The sequence below is a fragment of the Peromyscus maniculatus genome, chromosome 22 (genome assembly GCF_049852395.1).
Source record: "Peromyscus maniculatus bairdii isolate BWxNUB_F1_BW_parent chromosome 22, HU_Pman_BW_mat_3.1, whole genome shotgun sequence".
In the NCBI taxonomy this organism is placed as follows: Eukaryota; Metazoa; Chordata; class Mammalia; order Rodentia; family Cricetidae; genus Peromyscus; species Peromyscus maniculatus.
Window position 1 is genome coordinate 13,347,717 of NC_134873.1, and position 19,193 is coordinate 13,366,909.

The 19,193-nt window shown below is 38.0% G+C and overlaps 1 protein-coding gene across 11 annotated transcripts in view; it reads left to right on the plus strand.

The window, feature by feature from the left end:
* LOC102924168 (protection of telomeres protein 1-like) overlaps positions 1–19,193 on the plus strand; it is a 69,682-nt gene that overhangs the window by 10,722 nt on the left and 39,767 nt on the right. For 9 of the 11 annotated variants that reach the window (XR_013046952.1, XM_042266954.2, XM_006990873.4 and 6 more), the window contains 6 exons: positions 1,186–1,345; positions 1,606–1,653; positions 4,796–4,910; positions 10,133–10,263; positions 13,252–13,542; positions 17,023–17,178. Coding sequence is in view for 10 of the 11 variants with exons in the window: in XM_042266954.2 (XP_042122888.2) it covers positions 1,328–1,345; positions 1,606–1,653; positions 4,796–4,910; positions 10,133–10,263; positions 13,252–13,542; positions 17,023–17,178 (759 nt within the window). In the remaining variant the exon portion in view is untranslated. The remainder of the gene's footprint in view (positions 1–1,185; positions 1,346–1,605; positions 1,654–4,795; positions 4,911–10,132; positions 10,264–13,251; positions 13,543–17,022; positions 17,179–19,193) is intronic. The other 2 variants (XM_076558711.1, XM_076558710.1) reach the window with 1 other exon arrangement.

Sequence of the window (19,193 nt, forward strand, 5' to 3'; positions counted from 1 at the left end):
GTCTTGATGGCATTTAAAGATTTTCAACCAACTGTTTATATAAGTGTACACCTTTACTCTCTTGTCATGTTTTGGATAGAATACTGTTTCTGTAAGTTAGGGTGAACTGCTTAGTCTAACTGGGTTTTTAAGTTACATGTGGAATTTGAAACGTTCTCATTGAATTGAATTTGCCAAAATAAACTGACAATAGACAGATTAGCAGGAAATAAAACTGTTAACAGCGCACATGAGCCGTAAAAAACAACAACACACACTGAAAGAAGGACTAGAGTTTGAGACTTGAATACCCTCTTCTCCCCTTCAGAATTATTTACTATTTACCCCAATAAAATAGAAAAAAAAAATCACCTAAGCAGTAGATAACACAGAGTTCCTCTGTGCTTGACTGTGACATTGGGTTGTTAGTTTCTTCCTCTCTGCCATGTCTGGGCTTGGTTAATGAAGTTACCCAAATGGGCAAAGTGGGAGTTTCTGTCTTTGGTCCTTCTTGTCTCTAATTAGGTTAGGGAACCTCAGACAAAGCCCTCTGCTGTTCCCTGAATGCTCTCAGTTTGAGGTCCAAAGCAGAATACATGAGAGCAGTATTTTCTGGGTCCCTAACAGTTGAACGTTTTAAATTAAAAAAAAAAAAAGAATTACATGGGTTCCTGCTTTTTGAATGACTCCATGTAGAAATGAGGCTCTTTTAAACCTGTAGTCATGTATCTCTCAGTGACAGAGAAATGCATTGTGGGTGATTCAAGTACTGAATGAACCTTGTAGCATGTGCTTAACAAACTAAGCTTCTGAGTGTTCAGCCATGTGACCACCATTCTATATTTAGTCCCTTGTTATTTTGTCTTTTTTTTTTTTTTTTTTTTTTCTGGAGCTGAGGATCCAACCCAGGCCCTTGCGCTTACTAGACAAGCACTCTACCACTGAGCTAAATCCCCAACCCCTATTTAGTCCCTTGTTGTTGGAAATGTCCTTTCAGCATATTTAATAACGAGGCTTATAAAAACATAGACATCAAGATCTCATGTTTCTGTTTGCAGTTATTTCTACTTGCAGGTACTTTCGATAGAAACTTAAGTTCATTTTAAATTAAGCATTTGGCACTTTTAGGGAAAATGATTTTTTCTCTCACTTTATTCTTTGTGAACATAATCATTTCCTTCTTTTTCACTTTCTTCCCTACCACAGTTGTAAACTGCCTCTGTGGTAAAAGCTTCAGTGAGGCACAGTTGAGCCTGCGGGTCAACCTAATGATTTTAGTATTCCAAAAGGCCTTACATGGCTTGATGTTTCTTTCTGTGATAATAAAACATAATGAATAAGCTTGAAGATGGTCAAATTTGTGATGGTGAGTATTACTTGGGAAAAGTCTGCATGTGGTTCTGTACAGGGAGAAAAATTGAATACCTCTTAGAACTTTTAAAATTATATATATGTATGTGTCCAAGTTGGGGTAGGGGAGTCAGCCCCTGCAGCTGGAGTCACAGTTGTGAACAACATTGTAGAGTATTTGAGTATTGTTAAATGTATAGTTAACCCTATTTGAAAGCCTGTGATCACATTGGAGATAGCATGCATACAAATAAGCCTTTTCTCTTTTGTTTTCAGGGTTTTGGTAAATCTATAAGGGGATTTTCCACAGAAACAATGTCTTTGGTAAGATGATATTTAATTTCATTTAGGATACACAATGTACACACACATTGGATCTACTTTATACTTTGATTTTAAGTTAGCTTACTTTATACTTGAAATATACTATATTGTCAATACAATGGAAAACTGATACCTTCACTTTTTTTGTATGATGATGTTGTATTATAGTTCTATATTTACCTAGTAATTGTTTTGTTGCCTGCATTATCTGCATAAGGTCTACACTCATACTTTATGAAGGCATTGCAGTGTTTATTAGTTTAAACCAAAAGCAAATTCTTTTCTTTTGCTTTTTGTCAGCTTGTATTATATTAGGCTTTTATGTGCTGAATTGTGACTTAACAGATTGTACCAATGAAAACTTTTGTTACTTGTGATAAATTCTTTAACCAATTTTTTATTGTTTTATATAAGTTTGGTGTCTAAAGCAGCAATGGAAAGACTCCCATAGGCACAGCTGAGTGAAAGAAGGCCATGTGTTACTAAAGTTAATATAAGTAATATATTATTATTTTTATAATATTATTAATATAAATAATACCTACACTTGTTACTTATTTGTATTTCTGTGTATGTGCATGTGCCTACTTGAGTTTATGTGCACCACTTTCATGCATATGCCCTCAGAGACCAGAAAGTATTGGAGCTCCTGGAACTGGAGTTATAGGTATATTGTGAGTCACTCAGTATGGGCACTAGAAACCAGGCTTGAGTCCTCTGCAAGTAAAAGAGGTCTTTAACTGATGCATGTGAATGGAAAGTACATGTAGATGCGAACAATTGATGGCCAGGTGTCTTCCTGTCTCACTGTCCACCATATATTCCGAGGCATGGTATCTCATCAAACCCAGAGCTTGCTAATTCTAGTCTAGCTAGCCAGCTTGCTGCCAGGGTCCTCTGTCTCTGCCTCCAGAGCACTGTGATTACAGGTGAGCTGCAAACCCACTCAGCATTGACCTGAGTGCTTTATTCCTCATACATGTATGACCAGTGCTTCACCTATTGATCATCTCCCCAACCCAGCAGGTGGATTTTCACTTTTTAGGCATATATTGTCTTGATTTGTATCCCCTGCTATAAACTGTATTTTATTTAAAAACACTATTTTTGGGGATGAAGTTTGTTTGTGAGGTACAGTGGTGGTGGTTGTACTGCTTGCTTGTTTAGTTAGTTCTGAGGATTAAACCCAGGCTCTTGCGAGTGACAGTCAGCACTCTGAACTACATCCTCGTCTCCAGCCCTTACATTCTCATGCCCCTATTGTATAACAAGCTTGTCTCAAGCCTTCATGACATAATAGAAGCCTTTTATGTCTTTGTGAAATATAGATAGATGACCCATATGCTGAATGGTTTTTGAAGATGTTACCAGATTATCTTTAGTTTATTACCATATATAATAATATAAATCCTGTAGCTTTTTCATAAATATGTTTTAGTATATGTAAGGAGATCTATGCAGTCTAATGCCATAAAGGTTTGTCATGTGTGACTATTAAAATAAAAGTAAATAAATAAATAATAAAAGTAGTTCTTAGTATCTGGGTAGAGTAGTGCATACCTTTTAAATCCCAGCATTTGGGAGGCAGAGACAGGTGGATCTGAGTTTGAGGCCAGCTTGGTCTATACAGTGAGCTGCAGGACAGCCAGGAAGAACTACACAGAGAAACTCTGTCTCAAAAAACCAAAAATAAACAAACATAAATAAACAAATAGCTCTTGGTTAAGTGTGGTGGCACATGCATGCCAGAATGCAAGAGAATGAGGCAGGAGGATCACATCCTGTGTCTCATGAGGACACTATACCTCAAGCCAGAAAATAAAATCTTATTTCATAGCTGTACTGGTCATACATAATTTCTGTATTTGCCATCCTGTTTGTCACCCCCTATTAGACAGGAACATTCTCGTTCTCTTAGGACTTGTCATAGAGCAATAACGTACCTTAGCAAGCACTGTGAGGAAAGAGGTAATGTGAGATCAGTTATCAGTTGAACACATAGTAGGATGCTGTAAATACTCTATGCCTGTTGTAGATATCAGACACAGCTTTTACATCAGCTTGTCAGGCTGCTTGCAGATCTCTGATGTAGGTTATGTACAATTGCTTGTTAAGTTTGTGGTTTTGTTTAGTTTCCATGTTACCATCTATCGATGATGCACATTTGCTCATCACTCCCCTTACCTAGCCTGTTAACTTTCCCCTAACAAAGTCTGTCTCTTAAGGTCAGAAGGATTTCTGTTCCTCCTACCCCCTGGAGACTCCTCTTGGGAAATCACACTTTACTGTCAGCAAGGAAACAAATTAACTACTTGCTCATTTGTAATTATTATGTAAATTGATGCATAATGTTCATTGATAATTTCCATTCAAGAGTGCATTAACCCAACTTGTAAGAGGATGACTATGCAGAAAAATCCATTTATTAATTTATACTGAAGTGTAACTTAGCTATATAAATAGGTAGTGACTAATTTCAATGGAATGCAAAATTAATAATTTCAGAGTGTTTTATTATTTATTTGGTTGGTTGGATTTTTGAGTAATAGTGGTTCATATCCCTAAGCTGTGCTGGCTTTCCCATTCATGTCAGTGTCAGGGATAAGCTCGTTAAGGTAGAATACAGGTCTATTTTGAGTGCTCAGGCACAGATCTTTCCTGTTTGTTTTGCTGAACATTGCTATATCATAATTGAGCTTCAGGTCCTGGATGGCACAGAGCTCTGGTAGGCCCCCTGTTGTATCCAGAAATGTCACCACACTTAGTTATCTCCATCAGGAAGATTCTCTTAGAGCTGTAACACTGAGTTAAAAGTATTTCCTTTTTGTTACTGCTTCAGCTTATTTCAATGGAGTCTCTTGTTCTTTCTTATTAAAGAAATATAATTAATGTTTAAACTTTTATAGACTGGTGTGTTGATTTCTGTTTATCAGCAGAATTGTTTCAAGAAATCTAGTTGATATCTGTGGTAACCCTTCTGAAGCTGTGCATTATTGACCCAAAATCACCCCCCCACTCCAAAGTCATTTTCTTTAGGAAAAATCTTTTAAAATGAAATGATACAAGCTTAGTAATATATGGGTGTTATAATACTCTAAATATAAATACTGGCTGGTAAATCTGCTGTCTTTTCTTTCTTTAGGTCCCAGTAGCACCTTTTACATACACACCCCTGAATGTACTTAAGGATGGCACAGTTGTCAATGTCTGTGGTGTTGTGAAGTTCTTTAAGCCTCCATACCTAAGCAAGGGAACCGGTAGGTGTCAGAGTTGGGAGTGTCTTATGGACAAGAGCTTCATTGTTGGACTCAGGGCCACAACTCCTTTAGTGACCTAGGTCTCAGAACAATGTCAATCCTGATTTTCAGTTGCCTAATGAAACTCATATGTATTCTTTGGCCATTTTAACTTATGAAGTGAATGTGGTCTTTGGATTCCAGAGTCTTCTTCAACACAATACAGATATATTTTTAAGAAGGGTGCTAAGTGACATGAAAACATATAGAAATATAAAATCTGTTGATGAAGATAAATGTGTTACCAAATACTGAACACTCCAGTACTGTAATGATCACACATCAATCACTCTCAAGTCTGGCACAGAAATGAAAAGTAAACAGAAATAATAGATAACTATAGCATACCTGTAGGCTTTGTTGAGATGATAAGGTGTGCTGGGAGGGGAAGTGAAAGATTACTTTTATGTAATTGAGATTAAATGTCTACAACCTTAGAATAGATTGCTGTTATTATAAAGTATATTATTTGAGCCCCATGTTAAGCACAAAGAAAATACCTGTGAGAAACATACACACAATATTAAAAAAAAAAATCAAAGGTTGTCATTACGGAAGCTCAATGTTGATAGTGTAGAAGAAATTATCACAACTTTACCTTGACATATGAATCTCTTACAGCAACATTAATACCAGTCAGTAACAAGGGCAGTTTGTCAAGTGTGGCCAGTGCTTTGCTGCTGTATTTCGCATGGTGTTAGTCTTAGCTAAAGCCATTTGGGGAGAGTTGGGGTATAAAACAATGGCAGCTAATTGGGAAAGAAGAAATTAAATTGTGTTTGTAAAGAATATAGTCTCATAAGTAGAAAACCCTAAATACTATGCCAGGTAGTACCTTTGAGAACTAATAAATGGGTTCACCAAAGTTCCAAGATTCAAAATTAGCATTATATTAATTGTATTTCTGCATAGCAGTGATGAACAGTTTCAGAGGTTAACAGAGCAGTATGATTTAGAGTAGCATCAATAGTGTAGTGCATGTAGGAATGAAGGAAATCAAGGCTTGTGCTCCAAACAATACAGAATATTGCTGGGATCAATTAGAGATGACACAAACGAGTGAAATAATGTCCTATGCCCATAGATAGCAAGGCTCAATAGTCTTAAGTTTACAGTCTTCAAAGCAGTGTGATGATATATCACAATCACTCTTAAATCCCAGGGGCTTTCTTTTTAAATAGGAAAAGGAAAAAAAAAATCAGTCCTCAAATATCTATAGGAATGAGCTTGAGTGGGCTGAAGAGGGAGGGATCTTATTTTCTTATTTAACCAGTGTACAGTATAATGCTTTTCTTTGTGGATGGATGACAATGTGAAGACTGTTGAATCTGGGAATAGTTATGAAGTAGATCACACCAGAGGCTGCACCTGTCAAGTCTCAGCACCATCACTGCCTAAATGTGTGCTGAACTGGAGACACACCAAAGCAGACAGGGAAAGCCCAGGAAGCCTCAGCCATACATAAAGAACTATAGGCAACCGAGGAAAGCTGAGAACAAAGAAATAGCCTTCCCCAGGGAAAATCACACAGATTGGTTACCTATTACCAAATGCCACCATACCTGAGATTTTTGTTTTGTTTTGTATCTAGGTTCTGGGGATTAAACATGAGTCCTCCGGGTTACTTAGCAAGCACCTCCCTGACCAAGATATCTCCCTTGCTTTCCTTTTGGATTCTTTAAGATGTCATTCTGTCATCAGCATGACTCTTTATGGTTGTGTGATATGATCTAGATAGGAAGGCAGCACTATATAGTCTTTGTACCCATGCACGTGTGTGTGCATGTGGGTAGCCAAGGCTTCTCTTCTCAGCCTCAGTGAAGATTCTTTGTAAAAGTGCCAAGTTATCAAAGTACACCATTGTTTCTGGCAAAGCAGCCACATGTTTGACTAGAAAATTCCTTGTTCTCACCATTAGTAAGAAATGGGCTAAAATTGAAAAGATGTGGCTTCAATTCTAGTTTCAGCATGGGCAGTTTCAGCAGGAGCTTTTGTAGTGTGTGAAAACCCAGCTGCAGAGTTAGGCACATGGTGCAGTTTGAGAAACTGCAAGTGCTTCAGTAAGTACCTTAGGGATTGTGGTAATTCAAATGTATTTGCCCCCCATAATCTCACAGGGAGTGGCACTGTTGTGAAGTGTGGCTTTGTTGGAGTGGGTATGGCCTTGTTGGAGGAAGTGTGTCACTGTGGGGACAGGCTTTGAGGTTTCATATACTCAGGATACTGCCCAGTGAGTCAGTTAACTTTCTGTAGCCTCTGAGTCAAGATGTAGGGACTCTCAGCTCCAGTACCACCTCTGCCTGCATGCCACCATGCTCCCTGCCATGACGATAACTGACTGAACCTCTGAAACTGTAAGGGAGCCCCTGAATTAAATGTTTTCTTTCTAAGAGTTGCTGTGGTCATAGTGTCTCTTCACAGCAATAGAAACCTAACTAAGACAGAGATGGTAATGCTACATCAGAACAGTGGCCAAATGTGTTTAATGTTTTTAGGTACATGTTTCTGTATATATAATCTTCACCCTTACTCACTAGTGTTCATAGTGCTTTGCATGCTATAAGAGGAGAAAGGCAAACAAACCTACAGCAATGACCGAAGAGAAAACTAATACTGTTCTGCTAACAGAATGTAGCAATAACATGACTCATAATAACATTCTGCTGTACTTATAGTTCAGTGTCTTGCTCAGCCATCATCAGCAGATGAAATCAAAAAACAGAGATCCACAGCGAGACAATATACAGAGTTAGAGACCTTGGAACACTTACCCCTAAATGGAATGTCTCCATCAAATTCTTCCCCTGTGGGCTCTGAGAACCCTGTGGAAAAGGAGATAGAAAGAATGCAAGGGAACCAAGCCTTCCAGACACAACAGCACTGATGCACATATAAATTCAGAGACTGTGGCAGCATGCACAGGTCTAGGCCAGATGGGGTCCCAGTGCTGAGAGGGGAAATGAACACAAGCCCCCATCCCTAACACAGAAGCTATATCCATTTGGCAACTGCTCATAAAGGAAAGCTTAGTTTTCTCCAGTAGAATATCACTGGGTATATAAACTGTAGTTAAGGGTAGGCCCCATGCCCAGCAATAGATGGCAAATATAAAATGAACTCAATGGTATTTTAGGAATTTTTTGTTTGTTTGTTTGTTTTTGTTGTTTTTTTTTTTTTGTGTGTGTGTCTTTTATTTTGTTTTTGTACAGTTTATATATTATGCTTTCTGATTTTGTTTTTTTTTTATGGTATTTCTGTGTATGTGTGTTTCTCTGTGTGTATGTGTTTCTTGTGCTTTTCCTTTGGCTCTTTTTTCTAATGTTTTGTTCTATTCTGCTTTCAATTTTGTTGCCTGTTTGTTTTCTAATGAGATAGGGAAAGAAAGGATATGGATTTAGGTGGAGAGGATCTGAGAGGAGCTGGGGAAGGGAAAACTGATCAGAATATATTGTACAAAAAATACTTTGAATTTAAGAACTAGTTAAATAATTAACTCATAAAAGTAAAGTACAAAAAGAGAAGTGATAAATGATGTTTATGTTCACTTTACCACTGAAATTTCACATTGCTGGAAAAGTATATATATATATATATTTTTTATCTGGGAAATTACCACCCTCTGCTGGTTGGTTTTTGCCATCTTGCCACAAAGCTAGATGTTTGTGGAAAGAGAGCAATCTTTTTTTTATTCGTTTGTAAATTTATTTATTTATTTATATTTTCTGTATAAGTGCTCTGCATATGTACCTGAAGGCCAGAAGAGGACATTAGATCTCATTACAGATGGTTGTGAGCCACCATGTGGTTGCTGAGAACTGAACTCAGGACCTCTGGAAGAGCAGCCAGTACTCTTAACCACTGAGCCATCTCTCCAGCCCAAGAGAGCAGTCTTAATTGGGAAAATGCCTCCATCAGATTGGCTGTTGGCAAGTCTGTAGTTGTGTTTTCTTGATTGAGGATTCGTATGGGAAATTCAGCCCAATGTGGGTGGTGGCAGGTGGCCTTGGGCTGTATAAGAAAGGATGCTGAAACAGCCTTGGGGAACAAGCCAGTAAGCACCATTCACCCATGGCCTATCATGTTCCTGCCTCCAGTTCCTGCCCTGACATCCCTCAGGAATGAACTGTGATCTGGAAGCATAAGCTGAAATAAACTCTTTCCTCTCCAAGTTATTTTTAGCCATGGTGTTTCATCACAGCCATAGAAGCTCCAACTAAGAACTTGCCTACTCTGATTTCTTTAATTTTTCATTGTTTGTTCTTCATAGGAGGGCAAATGTTCCAATCTAATTTTTCATTGTTAAGTATGTTTTAAGTGTCCACATACCCTTATTCCTCCCTCAGTCTCCAGAGTCTGCATACCAAACACTGGACAAAATAAAAAAAACAAGGAGAATCAAATGGTTCTGAGCTTCACTGACTGTATTGGTACTGTTCTCCACAAATCAGGAGATTTGTTATTTTTTCTCATTAATTACAAGACTGGTGGGCAGTCTCCTGACTTCCTATTCTAGCAGATGGATTTTTGCCCTTGCCGTCTTTTTAGGTGACAGGTGTGTGCTGAGCCTCACTTTCGCTCCTCATTGTATAAATATCCTAGGTGCAGTTTCCTTTCTCAGGCTTGGTCTTCTGAAGCCAGGTTTCTGGAGAACAGTGCTGAGAAGTGTCTTAATCCTGCCTTTGCTTCCTGCTTGGGCCCATCTCCTGCCTCACTTGTTTCTGTATTCGATTTTTTGAGAGCCAACAAGTGTAGGCATACTGCCTCCAGATGTCAGTATTTTCAGAAGGAATATTTTAAATCAGATTTTTTTACTCTGGAATATGTTATTCTTTTTGAATGGCATTGCTTCCTTTTTCCTTATTGACTCTTATGTATTTATTTATTTAAAAATATCTATATTGATTAATTTCTTTGGATATTTAGTGGGAATGATTTGCTTTTCTACCTTCTTCATTTTAAAGTGATGAAAAAGTTATTTTTTCTCTAAAAAATTGTGTAGAATATTTATTTTTATTTCATTACATGTCTTAAGGTTAATTTTTGTGGATTAATTTGGCAGTGGTATCACATTTTTTTTAAAAGGCAATAATAGGGAAGAGTAATATTTGTTTAGCATTCTTAAATAAGCATATTCTTATGCTTTCAAATAACTTAATTTGTGTTAAATATTTTTTGTTTCTTAGATTATTGTTCAATTGTAACAATTGTGGACCAGACAAATGTGAAGTTAACATGCATGCTCTTTAGTAGGAACTACGAAGACCTTCCAGTCATTTATAATGTTGGAGACATTGTTTGTTTCCGTGGGTTAAAGGTATGTTCATACTTTCTGCAGTCTACATTTACTAGACAAGAAGTCTGCATTGTTCTCCAAAAGTATCTAGTACTAACTGTATGGTTGCCTTCTTAGAGAGAGACAGTAAGCACATTTCAAGAGATAAGAAATGTAAATGGTATCAGTTATCAGTTATTTAAATGAATCATCTGCTCTCTTTCCCGAAACATGCATTGGAAGCTGTGATTCTGACGCGCTCCAGTTTGTCCTCTCACTTCCAAATATAGTTGATGTTATCAAGTTTCCACGTAAAATTTGTCAAAGATAGGGGCATACAGCCTTGTAACTTCTTTTTGATTAATTTAATTTTATTTTAGTTGGGGTCTTACTGTTGCCCTTTCTGATTTAGACTCCTGAAGTGTGAGCTATGTAGTCCTGGTAAACTGAGACAGAGAAGATTAAAATTCACCTCAACTAGAGGAACTTGACTCGTGCACACAAAGCACTAGAGGGAAAAGGCTATACAAAATGTACTGGGAGTCTGCTTTTTGCCCATGCATACTTCTGACTGAAAGCTGTGCTGTACGTACAGGGCAAGGTCAGCTGAGGATTGCAAGAACAGGGAACAGGAGAGGTGCAGCAGGAGGGATGCTGCAGGGTGCTGCAGGGCCAGCCTGGCGAGGCCTTGTTAACACTGTATTCTTTTGCCTTATTTCTCCGACAAAATATTACCAGATGCAGCTTTGGAAAGAAAAGTTCAGTTTGGCTCAGTTTCATGGTAGAGATGTTGGTGTTGTTCTTCACATGGCTGCCATAGCAAGAAGCAGAGGAAACAAAAGACTAGTTAGTAATTGGGGTGGTACGTCCCTTGTTCCAACAACCTAGGCTGGATCCTCCATAGTGTCCACAGACAGGGCTACTACCACAGGAGCATGTGGCAGGCCTTGCACACAAACAGTAGCAAGTACCTTGTCCAATATGGGTAAGAGAGCAGAAAATCTTGCCTTATCTCACAAAGGCCGTCATCCTATAGGAAGGCCTTTTGGGCACATCTGTTAAAACCTACACGATTCCACAAAGAAGACTGTTTGCAGAGTGAGTCCCACTAAGGAGGAAGGGCTTTTGGGAAACCCTGAGCTTCCTACAAATTTACCCTAAGAAGGCGTAAACTGAAGCTTTTGTCCATTTCAGGAGCTCTTGGCTAGCAACTTGCCAAAATGAACAAACCTGCCCCTCAAGAGGAGATAACATATTTAGAACCTTTGCAATATTTTACTATAATGTCTAATCAAAAAGAAAAAAAACACTAAACACAAGCAGAGGAGCTTAGAAGAAGTTTTTAAAAAGCAATTGGACTTCCCAAATGAATTCATTGGGGGCACAGACATAGAGTCTATTAAACAGTAATTTCCCAGTAGATATTGTAATTTTTTTTCCCAAAAGATTAAGCAAAGTACTTTCAGCAAATAAAAATATTAAATAAGTAAAAAGAAATCAGTTAGAAATGGAGAAATAGGATCTGAAAAAGAAACAAATAGAAATTTAATATCTAATAGGAACAACAAATGAAAAGTTTACTGGAGGGGTTAATATAGGTTAGACATTGAAGACAGAGCCAAATACATTACCAGGTATGAAGAACTAGTACTAGATAAAAATAAATAGACCACAATGGGCCTCCGGGACAATATCCAGTAATGTAACTAACATGTAGTTAAGGTACAGGAGATAAGAAGTGAAGGGATATGTACACACACACACACACACACACACACACACACACACACACACACACGCAATTATGGAGAAACTATATTCCATGTGGGAGAACAGTAGCACTGGTTTTTGATAAAAATTCATTTACCTATAATTTAATATCTAAATAAAATATTCTTCAGTAAAGTGGAGCCTTTCCAACTAGAAACTTGTTAAGAAGTGACAGAAGTCTTTGAGAGTGAATAAATATGAAGCTTTATTGGTTATTTCTATCCCAATAATTTCACTGAGATAAATGACTAAGCCAGAGCAATCATGTAAAAGGACAGTGGCACCAAGTGCTGTTGTGTAGTAGAGTGTGCAGAGGGCAGTGGGCATGGACAGCAGGGAGTGTGGTAGAAAGTAGTGATTCAGCCCCACCGAGACACAAGGAGCTATTTATACCCTGGGAAGTAAATGGAACCCTAAGAATATCAAAGGAACCACAGGAAGCAGTTGTTGAAAAGCACAGACTGGGGGACAAAAGGGAAATGACCCTGTACAGAGCTCCTGGACCTGTAACTGTAATGTTTTTAGAGTGAATATGTCCTGGCTACTAGGAAAGTATAGATAGATAAATTTTTATCAAGAATCATGCTCTACCTACAAGGTGCACTTTTGAATATGGAGACATAACTTGGAACTAAAACTGTAGGAAAAAAAATAAGCAACAAGAAAATGAAATAATTACATCTTACTATCAGACATGAAGTACTACCAGAAATTTGTGAAGAGAAAAGAAGCATTTTATATGAACAAGAGCCAGTTCGTGAAGAAAATACTAACACCATGTATTTGATAGTTGTACATTAATGATTCTGCAGACGCGCACAGTGAAAGTCCTTCCAACATGGCCCCCGCACACTCATGAAAAGGGTGACTTAGCTCCTGTTGCATGTGCTTGCCTTACACATTTGTCGGTTCTGAGTTTCACTATACCACATAAACAAGTGTCACACTATACTTTCCGCTAGTGAAAATTGTACTTTAATAAATTGAACACATAAATGTAAGAATTCAAGTTTGGTAGAATCAGGACAACCATTAGCTACTGTTTTAAAACGTATAAATTTTACTGTGTTAAAATTCACATCCTTGTGTACCCTGATAGAGTATCCATTGGTTGTATTGTTTCGTGAACTAATTCAGTAAGAAGTAGTAAAGAATCACCCTGCTTCTCCCACTAGAAAAACTTAACATCTCAAGTTTCTTTGGTTCCTGGGTTTTGTATCAGTTGTTTTGTTTGTTTTCTGCTTTGTCCCACGTTCTTAGATCCAAGTATATAAAAACCAACTTCAAGGAATCAGCACCTATGGCTTTGCATCTTTGACGCTTGAGGGCGCCATAGGGTCTCCTGTCACACTGCGCACTTCAGGCACAAGCTTTAACTTCACTGCTCTGGACTACAGTATGGTAGAAGCCTTGCGGGCTTGGGCATCCACGCACCTTTCAGCATCTTCCACCTTACTACAGCTTTCTGACGTCCAACCCATGCAGTACTGTGACCTGATCTGTCAGCTCCTGGGCAAAGCAGAAGTAGATGGAGCATCATTTCTTCTAAAGGTACATTTAAAATACTTGAAGCTGTATGTTAGTGCCACCTGCCAATAAGGAGCTGCATCACTCTGATGGAATATTTCCAAACTATTTTGTACTGAGTTAAAATTCTTGGTACTGTACTACTGCATTCTCTGTGCTTCCCTCCAGAGAAAACAGTGTTGTTTTACAAATGGTGTGACATGCTGCTCTTATTTCTTATTTTAATAATGAAAAACAGAGTTCTCATTAGTGACTCTCCTGTGTATTTCTGCTGCTTTGTGAAAGTCAGCTATGTTGTCACCTATTTACTATCAGGGTCTATTCTAATTAAGTTCTGTCCCCTGTCATCACTGCCTGGCCCATGGGAGGGCATAGATAACACTGTTTCTTGTCATTCTTGTTTTTAAATTAGCCAGAGGGGGGGGAAAATACAGTAACATAAATGCCCATGAATGACCTGCAGAAGGTAGGTCATATTCCTTGTTTGGCCATACTGTAGAGGATTTTTTTCAGTAGTACTGCTTTGACAAAGGTCCCGTGCTTAATTCTCTGTCCCCTGTAATAGTCAGACAAGCAATGGAGGGTCATTTTGCTTAGACAATACTCGGGGCTCACTGATACTGCTGGCACATTTCAAAGGAACACCGAAATGGAAAGTAGCAGCTTCATGTGAACTGTGCTGTGAGAAAGTAAATATTTAATCTAAGGTGAGTGAGTGAAGGAAGGCTATACTGAATTGAAAGCAATGTATGATCAGTTACGGTTAGATCAGTCACCCATGTTCCCTGACCAGTGTAACATTAGCACATGACATTTATCAGCTTCTGAACATGCCCAAGAACAAAGATGCTGGCTTTGTGTACAGAGCACTTTTTGACTATTATGTTAACAAAAACACTTAAATTTTGAGCTAAAGCCTGACACCTGTAGCTGATAGAGGCAAAAGTGCATTTTCTCTCTAAAGCACCCCTGTAACTAGACAGCTTTTTTCAGATAAGCCAACCAGCTCTCAAGTAACTAATTTTTACCTTGGGGAGAAGCTTTATTATGTTTTTTAAATTTATTCTTTGAGAATTTCATGCTTGTATACAATAAAATGTGATTATTATTTCCCTCCCACATCTCCCTCTGTCCCTCGTCTCTACAAAATACCCCACTCCCAACTTCATGTCTGTTGCTGGAGGGCTTCTCTCCAGGTTCCCCAAGCCCCGCAGTCCCACAATCCACGTATAAAATAATCACTCAGACGCTTATTATCACTTATAAACTGTATGGCCGAGGCAGGCTTCTTGCTAACTGTTCTTATAGCTTAAATTAATCCATTTCCATACATCTATACCCTGCCACGTGGCTGGTGGCTTACCGGCGTCTTCACATGCTGCTGGTCATGGCGGCGGCTGCAGTGACTCTCTGCGTCAGCCTTCCACTTCCCAGAAGCCCTCCAGCAACACATGTCCTTAGCTTTTTTAAATTTAAATAGCCCATAAGTCCATTTAGCACTGCCCCTGTGTGTTTGAGGGGGCCATTTCCTGGGGCATGCTTCACCTCAGTGGCTGAGCTTCCTCCTCAGTGGCTGAGCTTCCTCCCCAGCAGCTGCTCGTTGCGCCTCAGTTAGGGGTGAAGCCTGGGCAGCTCCTCTGCCTTGAGGCTGCAGAATTGATGGGTGTGAACAAGGTCAAGGAATTATTTTAAAGTCAGCGTTGACAGGGGAATGCAAGAAAGTTAACTTTTTAATGACAGTTTTAAAATATGTCCAAAGTCTTTGCATACCATCTAACAACTTTAATTTTTTAAATTTCCTTCATAGAAATAATTTTAAATGTGTGAAAAAGTACTCTTGCAGCAAAACTTGTTGTGTGAACTATTTGTGTGTGATAGAATGGCTCTGACTATATAGTAAAATTACAGACATGAACTTGTTAAAATAAACTTTAATAATAGTCTGTTTATTAATATGCGTTCATTTATATACTGAAAATGTCTGAATAATAGCAAAAATGATTTTGGAAGTATATTTGGCAACATTATTCTCTTAACTACTTTTGGGGAATAGAGTTTTAATTTTTTTTCTGGTGTTTAATTTCTCATGTATCAGAAATAATTTTGTTTTTCGAGACATGGTTTCTCTATACAGCCCTGGCTGTACTGGAACTAACTGTGTAGATAGACCAGGCTAGCCTCAAACTTGCAGAGATCTGCCTATATCTGGGATTAAAGGTGTGCACTATTACTTATGGCCTCAGATATAATTTTTTAATTAAATATTAAAAACAGAGGCAAGCAGACATTATTCTGTCTGAATTAAACTTGGTTAGTATGTAAAGTAATATAATTATTTCCCTTTTCAATCATACCACAGTAACCGTGCCCCCCTTTTTAGTAATCAGTTTTTCTCAGCAGCAATGCATTCTAGTATCATTTCTGTTGTTGGGGTAAAACACTGACCACAAGTAACCTAGGGAAGGGAAAGATTTATCTGGTTTATACTTCCAGATCACAGTCCAGAGGAAGTCAGGGCAGATACTCAGTCAGGAACTTGAAGCTTTCTATTCCACACCAAATTACCTCTAAATTCATGCAAAATTCAGTAAGTATGGCAGAAATCATGGAGGATGCTACCACTTGTAGACAAGCTTATGCTACCCACAGTGGACTGGGTCCTCCTGTATCCATCAACAATCAAAATAGTTCCCTGCACACAAGCCAGTTTGATCTTGGCATTAAGTGAGGCTCTCTTCTCAAATGATTGGGGCTGTGTCAATTTGACAGTTAAAGTTAACCAGAACACCATGTTTTACCAGAGGTTTATGAATGTATTTTTTTATTATATGTATATGTATGGGAATGTGCACATTTATACAGGTGCCTGGAGAGGCCATGAGAGTGTGTCTGATCCCCTCAGGTTGGAGTTACAGGCAGTTGTAAGATGCTTGACATGGGTGGTGGAAGCCAAACTCATGGCTTCTGCAAGAGCAGTATGCATTGTCAACTACTGAGCCAGCTCTCCAGCACTCAGTAATTTTTAAAAATCTTTAAAAAATCATTACACTTTTTGTGTTTTTTATTTGTACTATGTAGTTACTGAACAAATGCTTTTCAGTTATAATTTGTCCAAGCATTTTCTGTTTTAAACAGGTGCAATCTCATGGTTTTAACAATTTTATTTCATCTCATATCTTTGCTTTTGGTAATAACGCAGAAGTCATACATACCCAGAGCTGGGGGTGGGGGTGAGAGCAGGGTATGATTGAGCACAGAATAGAAAAAAACGTCAGTCTACAGTAAGTTAATGTTTTGTATGGGATCATAGGGTGCTTTTTCATCTTCATATCTTTCTACATTTTGTATATGACCAACAGTTCATATTTAGTCATTTCGCAGTCACAGAGTGATGGACATCTCGTTTTAAAGTATTAAAGATACCAGCATACATCTGTTCATTTTTAAATTTGACTCTCTTTTTGCATAAAGATTCTTAAGCTTTGCTTTACCACCCTATGGCAGGTATGGGATGGCACCAGGACGAAGTTTCCCTCTTGGAGAGTCTGCATGCAAGACCTTGTTTTCGAAGGTGACTTAAGTCACATTCTGCGGCTACAGAATCTGGTGATAGACGTTGTAGTTTATGATAATCATGTCCAAATGGCAAAATCCCTGAAGGTGATGTTGATTAGAAAGATGCATGCTATTTTGTTTCTGTGTTCCTTTTACTTGTAATTTTTGTTCATATGATTTTAGTTGACGATTTGTTGTTTAGAGTGTAGAAATTAATTTCATATTTACTTGTTTTCTGCTTTTAAGCTTATAAAAAGTATGTGTCCAAGTTAAAGAAAGCTCTGAACCCATCTTATGCATTCATAATTTTTTTCCATTGTAATTTTTATTAGAGAATGTAATTATACCTTGTGTGCTTCAACTTCTTGGCCTCTTTTTCTTTGTTGTTAACGTGTATGTGATTGTGTGTGTTTCATAAATATATAAATACTATTTGTTTGACCATTATAATGTATTTGTATGCATGTTTTCATGTATGTTTTACTGCTGACCATTTGGTATTAGATAACCAATTGGTGTGCTAGTCCCTGGAGACTATTTCTCCCATTTTTGGCACTCCTTCATTGCCTATAGTTTTTTTGTCTAGGGTTGAACCATCATGGGCTTTCTCTCTTCTACATTAGCATATCTGTTGGCATTATCTTTGTTCAGGTTGTTTAGGCAGCCGTGGTGATGGTGATGAGACTTCATGGGTTTAGTTTCTCTTATATTTATAGGAGACACATTGTCACCATAAATTTCCAGTTCCTCTGGCTCTTACAATATTTATTCCCTGTCTTCTGAAATGATTCCTGAACTCTAGTTGCAAGACATGCTGTACATGTATTTATTAGGACTAGGCTCTACAATTCTACATTTTGGTTGTTGTTTTCTGAAATGATCTTTGTCCATTTTAAAGAAATTTCCTTTATGAGTGGTGATAACTACTCCTCCAAGATCCATGACTTCACTAGCCCTGGGTAGTTGGCTAGATGTCCAGTACCAGGCATGGTTCCCCTCTTGTTAAGGTGGCATTAAGTCCATTTAGATAGCTGTTGGTTCCCACTAAGCTATACATGCTACTGCTGTACACTCAGGGTTATTATGCCATGCTGGTCATTGTTGTAGTTCAGAGGCATCATAGCTGGGTAGAACTGTTGGTTGCTTCTCTCCTTTGGAAGCTTGCATGGCACCTTCTGGTACCATGAAAGCTTGTCTTCAGGGATTAAACTCTACTTTTTTTTTTGTTTTTTTTTCATTCCTCTGCTTTAGAATCTTACTGTATTACTGACAAGACTAAGCAAATAATAAGCATCAGGCACATTTCATAATAACATTTACTCAAGCTTTAACAAGATACAACATTGTCTTCAGAAGGCATTTCTGATAATAGCAACTTGTCATCTTTTCTCTATGATCTGTTCAAAAAAAGATAGTTCTCTCTGGCTTATAAATCTTGTTAATAATGCATTGTGGTGAAGGATAATAAACACCCGTGCATTCACTATTTACACTTCCTCCTGATGATTTTACCGCAGTTATTTCAGATTCCTCTGAAGTAAACTGCATGTGGGACCTTCTGGTGTCTCTGCTGTCTCAACCTTTTGCTTTGCAGAATGATCTTGGCCTTTGTCTTTCACACTCATTTTTAGAGAAATTTTTCATATGTCATGAAGAACCCTGAAGTTTCTGGCTATGATTTTCTTTAAAAGTTAATAGGAAGGAAATTATGTTTTTGATAGTTAAGCCTCTGTTTATTAATGTAATTCTTCCCAAATTTCAGCCTTCTTTTTGGTCCTTCCAAACTTACAAAAATCTGCTCTACTAATAAAAAAGTAAGAAACACTCCAAAAATTATGCAAAATAGAAATTGCTTTATTTACTATTCTAGTATCTCACTTTGGATCTCTCTTAGAAAATATATATATATCCCTTATGTTTTCCAAACCTCTATATTCCTCACTGCAATGATGATATAAGAGCAGGTAAAGGAAGTTGGGGGAGAGTAGATTAGACACCTCCTCCTGCCTTCCTGTCCTCAGAAAACAGAGGGACAGGCAAGAAAGACCCTTGGAAGTGAAGGAGTGATGTTGGGAGAATGGGTCTTTGTCCCTGACTTAATCTCCACTGTTTGTGCCCCA